General features: G+C 38.6%; 1 protein-coding gene and 1 long non-coding RNA gene across 2 annotated transcripts in view; one reads left to right on the top strand and one right to left on the bottom strand.

The window, feature by feature from the left end:
- Positions 1–18,831, bottom strand: part of GNAS (GNAS complex locus) — a 121,810-nt gene that overhangs the window by 32,947 nt on the left and 70,032 nt on the right. Inside the window, exons 3-4 of the mRNA XM_057378145.1 lie at positions 11,221–11,275; positions 11,021–11,140 (exon numbers count right to left, since the gene is read on the bottom strand). Coding sequence (XP_057234128.1) covers positions 11,021–11,140; positions 11,221–11,275 — 175 coding nt within the window. The remainder of the gene's footprint in view (positions 1–11,020; positions 11,141–11,220; positions 11,276–18,831) is intronic.
- Positions 3,397–5,326, top strand: LOC130580558 (uncharacterized). Its single transcript, XR_008966118.1, has 3 exons — positions 3,397–3,689; positions 4,806–4,965; positions 5,142–5,326. It is a non-coding gene; the product is annotated as an uncharacterized LOC130580558 (long non-coding RNA).

Raw genomic sequence — 18,831 nt, 5'->3', positions numbered from 1 at the left:
CACTCTGAAAACAGTTAAAAAAGAATCCACAATCCTACCAGAATCTTAACTAATRCCTGAACTGCAGCAGAACAGCAGATCCTTTAAACTGCATCCTAAAGATGCATAAAGGCATCTTAAATAAATTCATTGATGCTGACTTTTGGAGCACCCTCTCCTTGGCAGGTCCAAGATGTGAATGTGATTGTGTGATCACACAGCTCTGACTACCAAYGATGAAAGCAGCCCATCAATGCAAATTTGATTGTGCTTTCATTGTTAGTAAGAATTCACTAGCTGCACATACACACACGAGAGAACAAACACAAAATAYGCCTCTAAATTTTGTTCTGTTTTCTTTTAAAGAGATTATGATATTTATATACAGTAATAGATCTCACTTTGTTCCCTGCTTTATGAATGGCTCATGAACAAAAAACTCCACCAAAAAAATTGTTCCTCATTGTTTCTCACTACAACTATGAATCTTTAGTGGATAGCTGATATAAACCATTTGTTTCAAAACCCTTCTAAACTACATGCCTTACATTTGGAGTAGCTTCTGCAATCAGATCTTAAAATGGSATGAAAACCAAAACCAGATCCTGGCCCTAGAATAAGCACATTGATAACAGAAAGCTCAGGGTTTACTTTACCRGAACAGTTACATATTGTTTAGAAGAGTCCTCCCTGTGTTCTAAGGACAGTTTTAATTCCTAAGAAAATATGTGAATTACAATAATGGGATAAAGATCAGTGTTTGTGCCTTGTTAGGCCAAACTAGCAGTAAAATATTTAATATTGCCTTTATGCCTGTCCTGCTAATCTGAACTATAACCAGCAATACTTGAGCAATCTTCTCAGTATGGTTATTAATTGTCCATGTGGGATGGAAAAAGAATTTAATTCCACATTCTTTGAACTTTTTACTGGGGTTTCAAAATCAGGATCTACAACAACTAAAGAGTAATAGGTTATTATACTAAGACACAGTGGGCTTTCTTTAAGGTGGGTTTTTGCTGTTACTTTTGGTCTTTTTCTGTTGCTTTTTTGTATTAATTGTGCTTTAAAATCTGAACTGCATGACTTAAGATAGACAAATAAGAAGGCCTTTTATTAATACACAACCTTTTGTCTTCAGACCACATCAAATACCTCGCACACATGCTGGGACRAATGCTGAGCCACCTTGCACAGCTGGGAACRGGGAAAATGTTCACCCAAGCAAAGTCAGAACCAGGCTTRCAGAGTTCATCTCCTGCTTTACGAGAACCTCCTTGCTGCAGCCACTGATTCTGGAATTRAGATGTAGTAGCTGGCTGCAAAAACCCAGATTCTCCCTCCTCCCCAATACACCTACACTAACCACAGCTCTGAAATAATATTTAAGAAAAAGAATAACACAAGAAATCCTCAGCATCCCATCTGAGTCATGGAATGCAGCCTGGGGCTACTCTCAGGGAAGGCAAGTAAAACCACAAGATTTGTTAAGTATTTAGGTAAAACAGGGGCTTCAGAGGCTACTAGAAAAATCAAGTTAGCAATAGGGTTGGCTTTTGGGTTTTTTTTTTTTCAGTTGAATAGGTGTAATTTGTATGAGAGCTCTAAAAATAATGAGTTAGGAAACAAATTAACCAAAAGTAGCAGGAAAATTTCCTGAAAAGAAATAGCCAGAAAACTAGTCCTTACATGTCTGGTTCTTGTTTCCACAACACTGATTCATTTGCTGGCACATCCTAATGTAACAGACTCTAGAGCAGCATCAACACAGGTTTTTCTTGCACTATAAAATGAAACTCCTAACAAAACAGCTAAAATAAACCAAACAACAATTTGGTTTGAGATGACATTTCACAACAAACGGGATTTGAATGTTAGGTTCCAAACGATCCATAGTATTTGCAATGTATGATCATACTATCCATTCTTGTCCTACGCATACTTAAAATTGTAAAAACAAATTAAATTATGGCATTTTCCATTAAAAAAAAAATAAAATGCTGCAGTGTCACAATACACACCCAAGATCCTGTTTAAAGTACAGCTGAAGCCGTGTAAAGCAACAAAAGTCAACAGAAGTGGTGACAGGATGGCACCACCAGGGAAGGTGAGGASTGAATTCCTCCTAAGCATTGTGTCAGGACTGGAGCATTTATAGCATTTTTTCACCCCCAGACCAAACTTTACACTTCCCAAAGCATTAACACAACCCTAAAGAGGGAGAAATCCTTGAGCAGAACACTCAGGGAGAATAATGCCGATGAAACACAGATCTGAACTGAATCTGCTCAGGCTGGGCAGGGGCAGAGTTTGAATTCTGGGCACAATCCCCAAGAACGAGCTCCACTTCTGGGAAATGATAAAAACCCCTGAGAAAACCCCTCTGTCTGGGTAAACCATCTCTGGTCTTGCTCAGATAACCGAAGATCAAGACCCACAACTTGCTGCTGCTGAGGAAACCTCGTAKCTCATGATCCCTATCACCACAATGGTTAGAAAGCTGCATTTATGTGAAATGTATTTCATTATTAATGTTTTATTTATGAAGCGACACTTTCTCCACCTGCTGAAAGCTTCCCAATACAATGAGTCAATAGTCAATTTGTAAATCACTTGTATTTGCTTACTGGAATCTCTGCAGATCTCTAGAGAAAAAAAACCCCATCAGTGGAAATGTAGAAGGGATGCTTGGAAAATGTTTGTTCCAGAAAGATCTTGCTGACAGCTCTGGATTAGAAAAGGGGCAGTGCAGAGTCTGATCAAGTTTAAAACCTACTTATATTGGAAAATTTCAGCAAGCTGAATAAATGGCAGCAGGTAAACAGTGGTTTTGCTTAAAGTCAAACTACAGGAAGTGTTAAAGAACTTGGGGGTTGAGCGTTTTGGTTGTTAAAAACGATAATCCTCAAGAGACAAACTCCAGGCCTGGGAAAGAATAAAGGAACCAAGATCTGCTTTTGAAAAGCATTCTAAAAGGATAAARTATTAGTAGAAAATGAAAGAATATAACTGGACATACTGTCTACAAGGCTTTGTTCCCTCCAGATATATAAATACTCCTGAGACTTTAAAAAAATGTTTATGAAGCAATGTTTTACAGGCATTAGGATGTTGGCAGGGAAAAACACTGGCACAGACCTTGTCACTGTGACACCACATTCACAGGAAACTTAGCAYGGACATGCAACATTACCTTTTCTTTGTAAAATATAATATAGGGTGGATCCTTCAACAGAACAGTTTATTTACTAATTCCAGCAAAAGTCAATGCCACTGAAAAAAACCCTTACCTCCTAAAAGGTGTGTACAACCATTACACAAYGTTGTGGTTAAAACTGGGATTCAATTCCTGGGCAAAGTTCACTGTCCCATGGAGCTGCACATTTCATAATAAGAGTTTTAAATAGGTCACCGACTCCCAAACCTAACGATTAAAGGTCAAACCAAACCGGCCTCTAACTGCACAACTGTCTCCTGGAGGATATTTGCTTCCCAACGTGGTCAGCTTTTAAAAGCAGMACTGACCACTGGTTTCAGACCCTTTTCCAGACCTCCTCTGCCAGGGGAGCAGAACGCTCCTGTCTGGAGATCCAGGCAGCTCTGCTGCATTCCACACGCCAGGCATTGCAGCAAGGCAAGGTCACAGCATGGCAGGGCAGTGAGAAAACTCCCAGAAAACTGCATGGGCTCATCTGCTCCTTCCACCACAGGTAAGTACCCAACAAATCCATTTATTTCTCACTGCTCGGATCTGAAATCAAGTGATCACTACTGACTGTAAGGCCACTCACCGAAGGGAGCTCACAGCATCTTTTCACTCTCCTCCAAGTTTGGGCAGGGACAYCATAATGTGTTAAATTTGTCAAATCAGACAGTTTAATAAGCCACTTACTTGAATAGGGAAACATCTGCATTCCTAATGGTGTGAACAAGTGTTAATTATTGCTTGCTATTTTAGGGAAAATATGCTGATGGTATCACAAAGGAAACGCATACCTASGGAGAGCTGAAGATATTCTCCAGTTACTGGCACGTGTCCAGAGCTGAATACAAAACTTTGGGAGAGGCCAGTGTACTCAGCACTTCCCATAACTCACTCAGAAATATCTTCAGCAAGGATTCAGTCTCATTATCAATAGCTTTTCATGCTTGGAAAAGAAGAATGATGCTGAAATGTTCTGTGTTTCTGCTTGGTAACTTCCAGTATTACAAATTAAACTGGACGTGGCTGCAAGGATTGGCCAATGGGGAGGGAATTCTATTTAAGAAACTTCTGTCAAGTTTGAMCTCACATTATTCCCCTTTGTTAAGAGTTTCAAAACACCACAGCATTTAAGAAATGTGCCAACACATAAAATCCATACCCATAAGCCACAAGGTGCCTTTGGTTAAAAGTCCTCACTAACATAATACCAAACCAATCCTCTYCTATTTCTGCTTTCTCAAGTTTAATTGCCACAGAAACTTCATCTGTTGATATCAGAACACAGCTCCTCATGTCAATTAGGGCAGAAATCTCACTTTTGGTGAGATCAACAAGCCTGCTCCCCATTTTGTCAAGATCCTGCTGCAATTTTAAACCAAAAAAATCAGTGTTCCCCTGCTTCTTCAGAGTGTACAATACACAGAAAGAGGCAATTCATTAAAGGGTCAAACTTCCTGATAGGATAAAAGGCACAAAAAGTCTTCTACCCCATTTCATCTTACAATCTTTCTGAAGAAGCAGAATACAGTCACAATAGAAACTACATGAAAAAAATGAAGCTAAAATATACTTACAGTGAATGAACCTAAAGTTCTGTTTAATTGCTGGCGTTTCTTTTCAGGAAGAAAAAGATACCCTGTTTCCTGGAAGCTAATAAAACATCTCAAATTTTACTGGAACACTGAAGAAATGTCATGTAAAACCAGTTGAAAACCCTGACCAGTCAGCTGAGCACAACTTGGCTGTGGCTGGATCCACTGTAATACCAGGGAGGCTCACAGGTATAATTTTATTTCATCTATGCATACACCAATACTTTGTGATAGTCTCTTACTGTGATTAAAACCAGAAAATGCTTAAGAATTTCTATATTAAATTATGCCTATTTCCTGTTTAATTCAGCTGACAGCTCTTCTATTTCAACATAAATTGAATTAATCTGTCCTTGTTCCTTTAGACTGCTCTGAGGAACACAAAGAAGATGTATCAAGAGAAATTAAGTCACGTGAACTTCTGAACCTGTAAATATGCTCTGGTATGGTGGGAACTCAATGGCTAAAATGTAAGTTCAAATTAAAACATTAGCATTTACTTCAAATACTGATCAAATAAATTAATAATAAAGGAAAAGAGAGGGTCAGAGTTTTTTGTACTACAAAAGCAACTGGAATACAGAAAAATGTCTATATAATGCCCGTTGTCTTAAGTCCTGGGCTGCAGATTCTYCAATTTAAGGAAATTCTTTGTGGGATTTCAACAGAATTATGTGAACACTTCAGTGAAAGCACTGCATAATTCAAAGGGCCGAAATAAAAAAAAATCACTTCAATAAATACTTCAGCCATGCCAAAACTTKCTAGATATTGCTAGTCATATATAAAATACTCCTATCAGACATTTATCCATGTGGACAAAAATCAGAGATTCCAAGAAATTCATCTGCAAATCATGTAGGTATACATGTTTCAGTTATGAGAAACAGAAATAAAACCAAGTGGCTGCCTGCCTCACAGACCCTATACTAAAAGAAGGTTTCAAAGGAACTCTAAATTAATCTATATTCAAGAATTTATTTCTGCTATTAAAGGATAGGAAAACCAGCTTTACATAAGTTCCTATTAAACTCTGATCAGGTAAACTCAWTTGGATTATCTGGAAGCCCATTTAGAAGGAGCTGCTTTGTGTAGATAACATAATAGAGATTAAAAAAAGAGTAAGCAAGGATTATTTCAGAGGATCTAGCACCACATCACTGATAAAGTCTGTAAGATTTCCCATTCCTTTCTTGGAACAACATTAACRTTCTTGAGGCAAAAATCCTTTACATATCCATATTTTCTACTAATTTTGCACCTCAAAATGCATCCTGAAGATATGTATTTATCACTGTTTTACACACAACAAGATGCAGTGCACTATAAAAAAGCAAACMGGCACTGAGGTGTCTTGCTCAAAATCATGAAGAGAATCTCGACAAGAAAAAACTGGAGCCCCAAACTTTCTYTCTGTGGTAACTATCCAAATATTGCACAAATATTGTCCAGACACCCAAGAAATGAGGTTCTGTCTCCCACATTCCCCAGCTTCCTACAAGTATCCTCAGCAAAGAAAATGTTTTGCCTACTTCCACACCCTAAAATCAGTGACATTTGAGATTTCCCATGGGGATATGTCCCCCACTGCAGTGAATATGTTTGTCATTACTTTCCAAAGCTGCTGATGCTGTCAAACCAGAACAGCTCTCTTCTTCTCCCATGATGTATTTAGACAGGAATAATAATACATCTATCATTACACCCATCAGGGTGGTTATCTACAGGGACAGATAATTTTGTTCTGTTGCCTACTTAATTAAGGAACACTTTCGGCAGCAAAGAGATCCCAGATCACATCTTTTCTTACTGAGTCTATTTTATCTCGTCACCTTCTTGAAGATTTCCGTGACAAAGCCATTTTAAGGACTCCAAATTCCCTGGAGCTCTGACCCTGCTGCAGGTTAAGGGATCACACTGTGCACCACCCTCCTCTGGACCACACCGCCCAGGGCCAGGTTGTAAATCAGCCCTCAAAACTGATCCCTGGTAAAAATAATCTCCCCAAAATAGAAGAGAGAAGGAGGTAAGGGTTACCAGGGTTATTTTTAACCTGGGTTGGTTCAATGGTCTGATTTACACTGGGGAGCCAGTGGAGGTTTTTTTGGCCCAGTGTGGGTGGCACATCCCGAAGCAGAGAGGAGGGAAGGGTTGGCTGTGGGCACAGGGGATGCTGAGCTGCCTTTGAGGCTGAAGCCAGAGTGTGGTAAAGCTCAAGGACACCACTCAGAAACCATAATAAAACCATTCAGCAGCAGTGGTAGTGGGAGATTCAAAATAACTACAATGGAGCAGTGTAATAAAACTTAAACTGGGACCAAGAAACCTGCAGACAATTTCATCAGCATCTCTTCTTAACATTCTCAATCTAGAGCCTTAGGCTCTGATATTTTGCCTTTCAATAGCTAATAYTCTGATTCTACTCCTTTCAGAATCCCATTTTTCTGAATTTAGGATGGTATTTTCAAGAGATGTCTTCCTCTGTTGAGTCCAGATCAATTAAAAATATGCAGCTATAAATCCTGCTTCGCTATTTTGAATATTTCATTAAAACCAGAGAATTATAAACGGACTGCGACCCAAAGCAAATAGGTTTTATTTGGTAGCTTGGTCCAATTTGGTTGATCATGGAGTGTGAAATGTTGATAAAACGGGAACATTTCCTTCCCTCTTCTAAAAGTAAGAGCAAAAAGAAAGGGATGAGAAGAAGGCCCCTGCTGGTGTGGGGGATGGAGAAAATATCCTAACCACTGTCTGGYATGCAGAACAGGAATAAAAAGATCACTTTTATAACCCAGCTAACCCAACATCACCTGACATTTGAGACAGATATACAGCTAGTTTGAATTACTGAAACTACGTATGAGGTTGATTTTTGACATTAAAAACATGCACATGCAGTTATGTTAGGCTAAATGAATCAYGGACAGTAACAATGGAAATGCCATTTGGAAGCCTCAGCTATAGATCTGATCTAATAAAGAYTGCAGTATTTTAGAACAGCAGCATGATTACGTGGACTGAATTCCCTTCAGTTAGTACTATGTTTTTCCTTTCTCCATATGCTACTACTTGTATTCAAGGAATCTAATTTCTTAATACCAACTGTGCTGAATTAATAGATCTCCAACATATTAAATTTTCAGCTTTAAAGGGGATGTTTAACCTAGCATTACACTGTACCAACATTATTTTTAACTCAAGCTGTTGTTTTTTAGTTTTTTTTTAATTCAAAACAATATGGTCTACACAAATGACACATATTTCTTGTAAGTCARAAACTGCAAAGCAAACAGATGGAGACCCAGACTAAGAAAAGAATTAGAGTATCAGAGTACAAAAGTTGCTCCTAATTTACATGAAGAGCCAGATCCCAATGTTAGCAATACACCATAAAGCTCTTACTTTTTTCTTGACTTTCTTCTGCCTTTCACCTTACACTGAATCTTGCTGTTGGGAAACCTGCATTCTAGCTCCACCTGTTTCACAGGGAATTATAAACAYAGATTTTGGCCTCTGCTTTAAAATTTATTTAAACTACTCCTTCATGCACAGAAAAAGGTGATTTTGTGTAGATGGAGAAGAAATTCTACARTYTTTGTGCTGACCTCTGTCTGTCAGYGTATTCTCTTCAGGAGAGCTAYCTAAATTCATGTTTRGGAAAAGAAGAATGGGCATTTAAAGAGAAGCAAAACAGCCCTGTATTTAGGAGAGCACAGTCCTAAGCACTTGCAGCCCTCATGGAATATCCCCTTGAGATATGAGTGCTCCTTCTTCCTACCTTCATGTTCTTCTATGGCAGAGAAGAGCATCAAACACTACACTGAGAAAAGCACGTCCTCAAAACAGCTGAAATGTGATTTGTCACGAAAAAAATGCAAGAGACAGAAAGAAAACTCTACAACTCACACCAGAGAGCATTACACAGGGCTGACACTGCTAAAAATTCCCCTCATTCCGTCCCAATCAGTACTCAATACAGGAGAAAGTTTAGCTGCCAGTTTATGAAATTCTCCTGGAGGAAAAAGCAGATGATCAAGATTTCCTTAGATTTAAGAATAAGTAGCATAAGGCTGTCCTTCCCACTTCCACAATTTTTTTTTGTTCAAGATACTTTTAATTAATCTGTAACAAAGTCAAAATTATTTCTGTAGCAGTACCCAAGGATTGTGATTTGTGACACTATGCACTGAAAGCTGGCATCTAGGGACACTCAAGATCTTAACTTGATTTAAATCATGCAATTAAAATGTAGGTTCAATTTTCCAGGTACCAAAGGACCACAGCCTACATTCAGACAAACTCAGAAATTAGACATATTAACTTATATAACCAAGGGCAGAGAGAGCCAACAATAGTCCTTCAACACCTGTGGCTAATGCATATCCAGTTTAAAACCTCAACCCTACAAACATTTACATATGAAATAGTTAATCATGCCAATGAAGTAAGCCACCAGGCAAAGTTATGCACACACCTAAACCTCTGTAGACTCAGGGCTTAAAAATTTAAGACAATACCTTTGCTCAGAGAAGAAAAACTAGTTTTATTGGAGCACTGTTATTCCTGAAGTTGTGTGTCATTCAACACCTCAAAGACTCTTCACTGAACTCAGATTATTAATGGACCTTGTAAGTCACACAACTACATCTTGCTTTCAGTGAAAAAACTGGGAAAATTTAAAATAAATCACTGCACTCCAACTGAATGGAAGAAAAAAAAGACCTCTGAGATAGAAGAGACAAGGAAAATCCAGTATTTCAGTATGAGGTAGGTCACAGGAACTTGCTGCAGCATTGTTACAGATCACAACCTGAACTAGCACAAACAATGGCAGTAGGAGAGCTGTGGGCACATGGCCAGCTCAGGAGCATAGAGGGTGGAGCAAGGAACCACTGTCTTCCCTCTCAAATATTCTCCTTAAACTATCTTCAAAGCGTGAACTTTTCTGTGCCCCCAACAGGAGAGATCATCCATGAAGGGATCAAGTATTTTTGTGAGTAACACTGTCTAAATTAAAGAGGTGTTAAGTTCAAAATCTCAAATTTAACATGCTTTAACACAAAATGACCATTACTACATTTTATGTGCTAGAGAGAATCATACATCTCCTCTCTATCAACCTGTCTGTGCCTGCTGAACATTTATAATTATTTGAAGATTACAGYGCACTATTCCCAATTAATTGCTAACATCACCTGACTTTTGCCTTGTACACAAAGTATGTGGGTTTGTTTGTTTGGCTGGTTATTTTTCTTTTGATAAAAACTGACCAAAGCAGAGAAATTCCTAGAAGCAGAAACATTTGGAAAAGGCAATTGTCGCTGGTCCCACAGACCAGCTTATTCAATAATGTTTATAAATCAACAATTACAAAAACCTTGCTGTGGTGCAAACTATCTCAAATCTTATTACAATCTGCACTTGGACTTTCATTTCAAGCATCTGGGACTGACTACTGCYGGACACAAAATTTCGGTGTAAATGGATCATGATTTTTGACACCCCCTTGAACAGTGCACTGAGAGAGAAATACAGGCTCTGAACCACTCCCTCATTACTGACAGTATAAGGTACTTCATGACAATTAACAAAAATATCTTCTCAGTATTCAAGTGTTCAGTGTTTGCAAACTGTATTTTCATGGGCTTCTGCTGCAAGTCTGGTTGAGATACAGGAGAAATTAATCACYGTGAGTGGGCACAAAGTTGTATCATCAACCAAATAATTATCCTTTCTGCACAGACTSTGGGACTGCTGGCACCTTGAATGATTAACCAGGACTGGGAGGGCTGGGGCAAGGACGTGTGTGTGGAGCCTCTGCAGAAAGCCTGGCTGACACAGAGTCTGAATCAGCAGSAAAATGCCACTATTCTTCCAGAAGAGAGAAATCAGTATCATTAAACACCAGCTAATCATCAACAGAGTGCTGGATGTATCTCCACTCCTTCTGGGCAGGGCAATTCCCACAATATCCAAACTTTATGCCCAGCACTGTCCATCTTGACTCTGCAGKTGATTATTTCACCAGAGCACAAAAAGCAGACAAGGGTCTCCATGTTCCTGAAGGATCAGCTGGAATATTCTGGCTGAGTCTCTATAAATTCAATTAGCACTCCCCAAAGGCACCTACTGCAGTAATTCCCAGAGAGCAGCTCACTGTTCTGGGGAAATATTTACTACAGGGTAGTGAAATATAATCATTTGCAAAAAGGCACGGCTGCAGCCACTGCCAATTACTCACCGGAGGGAAATCGAAGTCTATCTGGTTTGCTAAATTTAAGATGTAGTCGATTCGAAACTGGTTCTCTGGATTGGCTAGTTCCACTGGAGGTGCCAAATTGCCCATTGCTGTCACTATTGTCTGCAAAGAAACACAAGTAAAATATTGCAGAGTCTGAASAGCCACTTGGAATAGAGAAAAACAACAGTTTCTAAGTTTACCTCTATAGCTTCTTTAATATTGTTTTTAATATCCTGAATTTTCATTTTCTTCTCCCTGTAATAAAAAAGATACAGCATTAAATCTATAAGCTCCAAAAGCAGAATACCTTTTTTAAACAGAACATRAACTTGAAAAATATTCTATCAAAGCTGTATTGTCTAAAGTTCTTTCACTGAAGACTTCTGTAGATACTCAAATATATCAAAACTTTTCTATTTAAGCACCAACATCTATTTGCATCTATTTTAAGCAGTAGCATCTACTTGCATCCAAAAATCAGTGTCTAATTATGCTTTAATAAAAAYTAACTATGGTCTTAGACTGGGACTAAGTCATTCTGCAGAATCAAACATTTTGATTCATTTGAATGAAAAATACTAGACATACGTGAAAGTTCTTTAGGAAAGTAGACACTGGAAACAAACAGAAAGGAAAAAAGTGTGAGTTACTAAAAGTAGAAATAAATGAGAGGAGACTGAAGAACCTCAAAGCACAAAAAAAAAAAAAAAAAAAAAAAAAAAAAAAAAAAAAAAAAAAAAAAAAAAGCACAAAAATAATGCATTAGCAGTACAAGCCAGAGCAGAGAACTCAACCTGACATGAGACATTCAGTCTGGATGTGAAACATAAACAGTAAAGAGTTAATCCAACTATATAAAACTACCTCTTGACTAGAAGCAGAAGAGTAGGCTAGAAAATCACATGGAAAAGGCATTTTCATTTGGGATTAACTGCAGGCACATTAATGAGCCCAACAAACCATTGCCTCTGCTCCTCTGTACTGCATTCTGTGTCAAATCTGACAACAGTTAATTTCARTGCTAATAGTGCAATCAAATGAAATGTGCATGATCAAACATTTGGTATAACCAGGAATCAGAACCCTAAAAAYACTACCAACCCTGAATCTGTAAACTGTAACTTAACTGCAAAGCGCTGTGATAAGATTTTTGATATTATTAATTTCTTGCTGTACACAGCAAAAAATCACTACTTTGAGGTAAACCAAGTTAGCCATGTGATTACTAAAAAAGCCCAGCCAAACTGTCCAAGTGACCTTTTAATCTTCATTAAACTGCTTTTACAGGACTCTTTGATTATGGAATATTTGTATCAACATAAATTTTTTTTCATTTTGACAACTAACATTTTCCAGCACAATGTCCCAGAGACTATGAAGTACCAACAGCATTTCCCTTTCTTATCCTTTCAGAGATAGCAACTCACACTTTCAGCTTACAGACTCCAGCTTGAAAATCTCATTTTATGGAGTCAATTCAGTAAGCATACTGCAAATGCTTTTTATCACTTTTTCCTTTCTATAATTACTCACAGTCAAAAAGCAAAATGAAACTGAAAGCATATTCACCAATCAAGAATGCAGAAGAACAGCATGGAAAAATAAAAAACTACTACTTCAGTAACAAGGCAGAGACAGAGTGGTGGGAATTTTGGCTATCAAATGAAAAATTAATGCAACCTTTGGAAAACACAGGATCAAGGAAAACACCAAACACAAAGGTGATTATCCCAAAACAGCAGCTCCTCACTGACCACACGTTCTCAGAAGTTTGGGGCAGGCACAGGAAGGTCAGTGAAGCTTGATGCAGAGAGAGAATTGAGTGAGCAATAATCAAATGGAAATTCTTAGTTTCCCCAGACTTCTCTACCTACCTACAGACCACCTTATTCCTAAAGCTAACCAGATTTTTCCTTTAGAGATTTGGCACGACTGATGAGAACAAGGCAGTGAGCCAAGAAAGGCCAAAAGCACCAAATTAAGGAAAATAAATTAGACAGGATAAGAGAGGAAAAACAGAGGGCTTTTCACCCTCTTCCTTCCTAACTGCAAAGCTTTCCATTGCCCCAGGTCCTGACAAACTCTYCATTCCAAAACCAAGGCTTAGGGTAGGTGCACTATTAAATACTTTATTTTTCAGTAGTCCACATGTGGTTGCGAAAGCACCRCCAGCTTTCACTTTTTAAAAATCGTGGTTTATTATTAAAAATACGTAAATAATGGTATGAAAGCAGGAAGTGTTTATCAGTGACAGTGTAAGCAATTTGTCTGGCTTTATTCTGCCTCCAAGTTTCAGCTGGATCTTGAACTTAATGAATGTGAATCCAGATTCTGCCTTGTGTAGATCAAAAGGGCAACTGATATGCTGAACGCCAAGAAAGATACCAGTATTTTTTAGGAATTACCACTCATTTTACTTTGATTTGGAAGACCCTTAGAAAAAGAGAAGTTTAGAAAGCTTGCATTGTTTTGGTTTTTAAGCAAACTCTTGTTATTCTCTCTTCACTGGAATGCTTGCTAATTAATTGTCTCAAGGTATCAATGAGGTRCACATTGACATGACTCCTCCATGCCATACAATAAACCTCATTATTTTAATTAAAGATTTCAGTCAAACTTCCACATTTACACCTCTTGGCTGATCCTCTCACTACTCAGTGATAATGAATACAGCGCAATATTAACCTCCAGCAATTAACAAWCCGCTTGATAACCATCATCATCTTTACAACAAGGATACTCAGAGTTCCTATTTCTGGTGTTGTTGCTATGGCCCTATAGCYTGCCCAGTAAACAAGGAATCTTATTTCACAGCAATGGATGTAACACAGCGTTTTGTGTTCTGTCATGTTTACTAGGCATTAACTTTCCATGACAATGAGACACTTTATTCTTCTGGAACTCAGAGTGTTCATCAATCACCCATCCAAAGGCAGCTTACCAACAACTCTAACTTCCCACAAAAAAACAAAACCAAAACAGGTGACATTCATTTTACTCAGGTAATGAGGTGCAGTACACAAAAGCAACATCCCTTTCCTCTGCAAATTTTTTTTTTTTTTAAAAGAAATCCCAGCCAGGTTGCACCTCAAATTTCCCAAAGTACTCAAACTTCTATTTTCCACARCCACAAAGACTGAATATTCAACTTAGAAACAGATTCTTTCCTTTTTAATTTCTTATTTCCAGGTGCTGGCACAAAACTAGAAATGAAAAAAAGCTGGGCTGTCAGATTGTTTTCCTCTGGAACATCCTGAGTAGTTTGGGAATGGCACCAATGCTCTCCTGGCTAAGGAATGACTGATGTCTCTCCAGGCCTGTTCTGTATCTTTAGATGTCATGGGTTAATAAGGTCATACTTTTAATCTTGTTTAAAACTTTTGCTTAGGCTGTGCAAGGTAGGCCAAACAAAGCATTAAACTCTATTAGTTGAGGATTAGAAGAAAAATCTCAAATCCTGCTGTTTTCCATATTTAAATGGGCCAAAGCAAAGCTGCACATAGCTTTCAGGAAAACTAATAAAGTCTATTTTAGGTACTATAAAAAAAAGACATTTTAATTCAAGTAACATTAAATTAGAATGACATCAAAGGTCAGAAAAATCAAATATTCCTTGAAAACCAACCTAATCAGTATTTGGTAAAGACCTTCTCCACCTGTGGTTGAGCTTTATTATTAAAAAGGCAACATTTTTACTCAGACTTTATCAAATCTTACGCAAAGAACGCATTTACAAACATTATCAGAAAGCAAACTCATTTAATTTTAATGTTMATTTCTGGTTTACTTTACAGATAATATGAATAACCATTACTTGGAAAAAAACAAGAACATTCCAGAGGATAAGGATTCAGTTCAGCCTGAATCCTTCTGCATCCCACAGGCAGAAAAATAATTTTTAAAAAGTGTTCTGAAATGAATGGTCMAAACAAAACATGTTAAAGAATTGGATGGACAGGCATGATCGCACTTTTATACCATTAATCTAATTCCTAAAAGCAAAGAAGTTTGAATTTTTTGGTCAGTGCTGACAGGTTAAGCAACCTTGGAAAGTTCAGCAGCTCTGGAGAAAAGACAATTTTCATAGGGCATTATAAAATGAAGCCATAGAGAGTTAATACAGAGCCTTTGTCTCCTTTACAAGGCTGTAATCAGCCCAGCCTCYATCACCTTCAGGGATTGGTGTAATGCATAAATTACCTTTATTTCTGAGGCAGTCCAACTTTGCTGACTCTTGAACCTGCTGACATGACAAGTGCAGCAGGGCTTCCCTTCCCCAGGCAAGGCACTGCAGGTAATGAGTCAATTTGCAAGTGCAAGAGCCAGAATAAAAATCTTACAAAGGAACTCACTTGCCTCTGACTTTTTATGGTAGAAAAYTACAATTGTTGTGTTTCACACAGGTGCATCTCTCAGCTTTTGGGTACTGCCAAAGATGTGAATGCCCAGGAAGTGGCCATGGGCTGTCCCCTTCTGCTCACCCTCAAAAGCCCATCAAATACACACTGACAGCCAAGGAAAACTTCACAGATCAATTTTTGTTTTAAAACACAATTCTGTTCTTTGACAGGCAGTCATGCACTTCACAGGCATGTGGGATTTAAACATGCCTATTCATCTAAATAAATAAATAAAWAAAATGGTGCCTTTGATGCWGTGAAACATGCTGACGGATTTAATAAATATTCCATAAAACYTGCATTAAAATTTATTTACTGAACSTTATGGAAGTTTAAAGCMCTACCTGCCAATCCACCTCAGAGAAACAGAGCTGTGCAGTCAAGATCTTCAGACACAAGACCACGAGCAAGGAAATTCAATTAAGGTTTTGCTACCAATCCACATTACAAAAATCCTRCAGTACTTCACAATTCAACTAAAAGATAAATTCAGTTTAGCCTGGGTTCTTTCTAACAGAACATGGCAATTACCTCAAAAAATAACAGCTAGAACAGCAAACAGGGCAGAGGCCAAGTTGGAGGCACTTGAAAATGGRGKAAAATAGTTGCCTAGAGTATTCAGAGTGAAGCTGAAATAATTCATCTTAGACCTGTGACAAAGTACCAATTTTACAGACAAAACTGTTAGATGCAATAGCAAAACCCACTACGTATCTTCAGCAAACTCAACACCATTTATATCGCATCGCTGAGATACCTCAGGAATTCTGCCAGCTTCAAAGAGATTTTCCTGTTTTGTACTGTTCAAGCTCAGAAAGGACAAACTCCTGCAGTGCCATGGGGTAGGAGCTGCCCCACAGCAGCGCCTCTGCACAGCTTTCAAGAGGAAATAGGATTTACCTGGGTCCTCACTTGCAGCAGAGCTCAAAGAAATTTTTCTAAGCACATTAATACTTTGTTCTTGGTTGGCAGCTGGTAAAATGAAATGGTACCCAAGGCACAGAAGATGACACAAAAGCATCCACAGTCAGTGTGTGAGGTAGCTCTGACCCTGGCAGAGCATCTCCCTGGCAGCACCAAACCCTTCCTGCAGAGCCAATTTCCCTTCCCTACCACCATGCTCTGCCTCCTGCACCACCTTTCCCCCACCCCAACATCTACTTCACTTTGAAAATTCTTTGCTTCTCCACGATCCCAGGTATCAACAAAGTGCATGATCTAGCTACCAAAGATCTGTGAGAGGAAATAATACTTGTAAAAGAATAGCTATGAGGATAAACGGTTTGCTCTCTCTGCAACTGAATAATAACTTTTGGAAGAAGAAAAACCCAACAGGCTGAATAAATTTGTCGTGATACACTTTGAATTAAAGACACAATTAAAAATTGATTATGTTGGACAGATTTAATTGTGACCTAAATTATTTGGGAGAACTTAGTTCAATTATCCCCTAAAGCACGGTTACTTTCTCACACAATGTGTGATGCAATGTATGGAGCAGACAATACAAAMAGGCCTTCCACAAGTTCCCTTTTAAAGATTGTGAAAAGCACTGTAAATTGCTTTACCACTGCTTGTTTTAATACATTACAATATTTATCTCCAGGAGTTGCATGCACATCTTACTACAYGGCCATAAACAGATGAACATATGATAAGAAATACAAGCACAAAGACACCTTTTTTTAATGGAATCAAGAATCAAGAATCATCTGCAAGTTGACTTTTAAAAGTCAAGAAATACAAATTACTTAAGTGTCAATTAAAAAAACACATCACAGCTCTGTGAAAGCAGAAATTTTGTTATTTTTGATAATTATCTGCATTGCAGTTTTGGGGGCTTGGGTGCGACAYCTTTCTTATCTTTGGGAATGGTACCACAATGAAATTGTATCAAACTCTGAAAAAGGCATCCCTGAATATAAACCAAAAAACCCTCCATTTTTAGGTTTATTTTATCTCTGCTCCCWGTGATACCCAAAGTGCAAAGGTTAAAGGGTAACTTTATTCTGCCTCTATGGATATTCTGATGCAAAGACTGGTTGYGGGCAGACTTTGCTCCTGCTGAAGTTCCAGGGCTCTGGAAGCAGGCACGTGGAACCCTGACCGTACCACCTGCCAGGTGGAGATGGCACAGAGATGCTGTTCTGGCACTAAGCCACCTTGAGGCACCCCCTCAGCTTTGCAAATTCCTACATAAAACCAGTWTAACTGGTTTACAGTCCCTTTATACCTGTTAGTGGCACAAAGAGACCATCACAGTCACAATAATATGAACCATAATTCTGCTTATCCTGCTCCATTTACCTCAACTAATTAACTAGCAATAGTTTAGGTAAGGGATGAAAATAGAATTGTTCACAAAGAGCTCTGTGATGTATGAGCTTGACAGAGGCCCTTTAATTCCTGCTGTGCAATTAAACACCTCTCTAAATTGCCAACCCGGCCTGCAGCTCCCCAGGCAGCCAGAGGGGAATACACCRGTGTCACTTCCTTGCTCTAAGTACAGGTAATTAAAGCATATGGCCATAAAAGGTGTCCTTAGAAGTTTAGCATTCTCTCTAGACACTCGATACAATAATTAACAAGGATGTGGAGTCTTCAGAGGACACTGTGATTCCTTTCTGGTCCAGAAGGACACCTCAGAACCAGCAGGAACAGGAGCGCTCAAGCCAAGTTGCTGAATCATCTTGCCTTGTACAATTGAGACAATCAAACTGCTGTCAGGAAGCACACAGACCTTTTCACTTATTTATTTATTTAAGTATTGTGAATGTCGTCATTATTAACACAGAATAAAGGAAATGCTCACTGCCCATCTCCCTTTTGAAACACTTCTGCCCAGCTGTGCAGCAGCACTGAAATAAAACACAGAACACCTCCAGGGATGTCCCCTCTGCTACCTGACAGGCTCTGTTATCCCTGCATGCCCAGAAAAAATAYAATTGTGTGAGTACAGAGTGCCCAGGCACTGCACACACGTGGATCCACAGCAGCTGCTGTTCACTCRGGGCCATTTGCTGCACTGCTCATCCCTTCATCCTTTGCTTTAAAACACAGGTGACAGCAGCATTATGGGGTGTTCTGCTCTCACCTGAACTCTCACCTTCAAAGCACTCTTCTGTAACCTTTAAAACATCAATTTGATGAGMATCCTATGCCATTTGCTCTAAAACTGTTTTGGAAATGTCTGCATTCCAGTAACTTCCTCAGCCAGGATCGGGTATGAAGCTTTTGAAAAGAAGGCAATCACATCCCAGAGCTCTTCAGGGGTTTGTGCACAAGAATGAGAGGAATAGCTCCTGTAATGGCTGATGACCTCAGTGCTACTTAAAATTGAAAAAGTACACAGCTGGCTAAGTGCCAATATTAAATGGAAAGAAGCCCTAAAATAAAAATGGCTGGCTGGAA

This window comes from Malurus melanocephalus, unplaced genomic scaffold (genome assembly GCF_030028575.1).
Source record: "Malurus melanocephalus ecotype Western Australia unplaced genomic scaffold, MMel_1.1 scaffold_341, whole genome shotgun sequence".
Lineage (NCBI taxonomy): Eukaryota > Metazoa > Chordata > Aves > Passeriformes > Maluridae > Malurus > Malurus melanocephalus.
The sequence above is the reverse complement of the archived record's forward strand: the minus strand, read 5'-3'. Positions and strand labels throughout refer to the sequence as shown.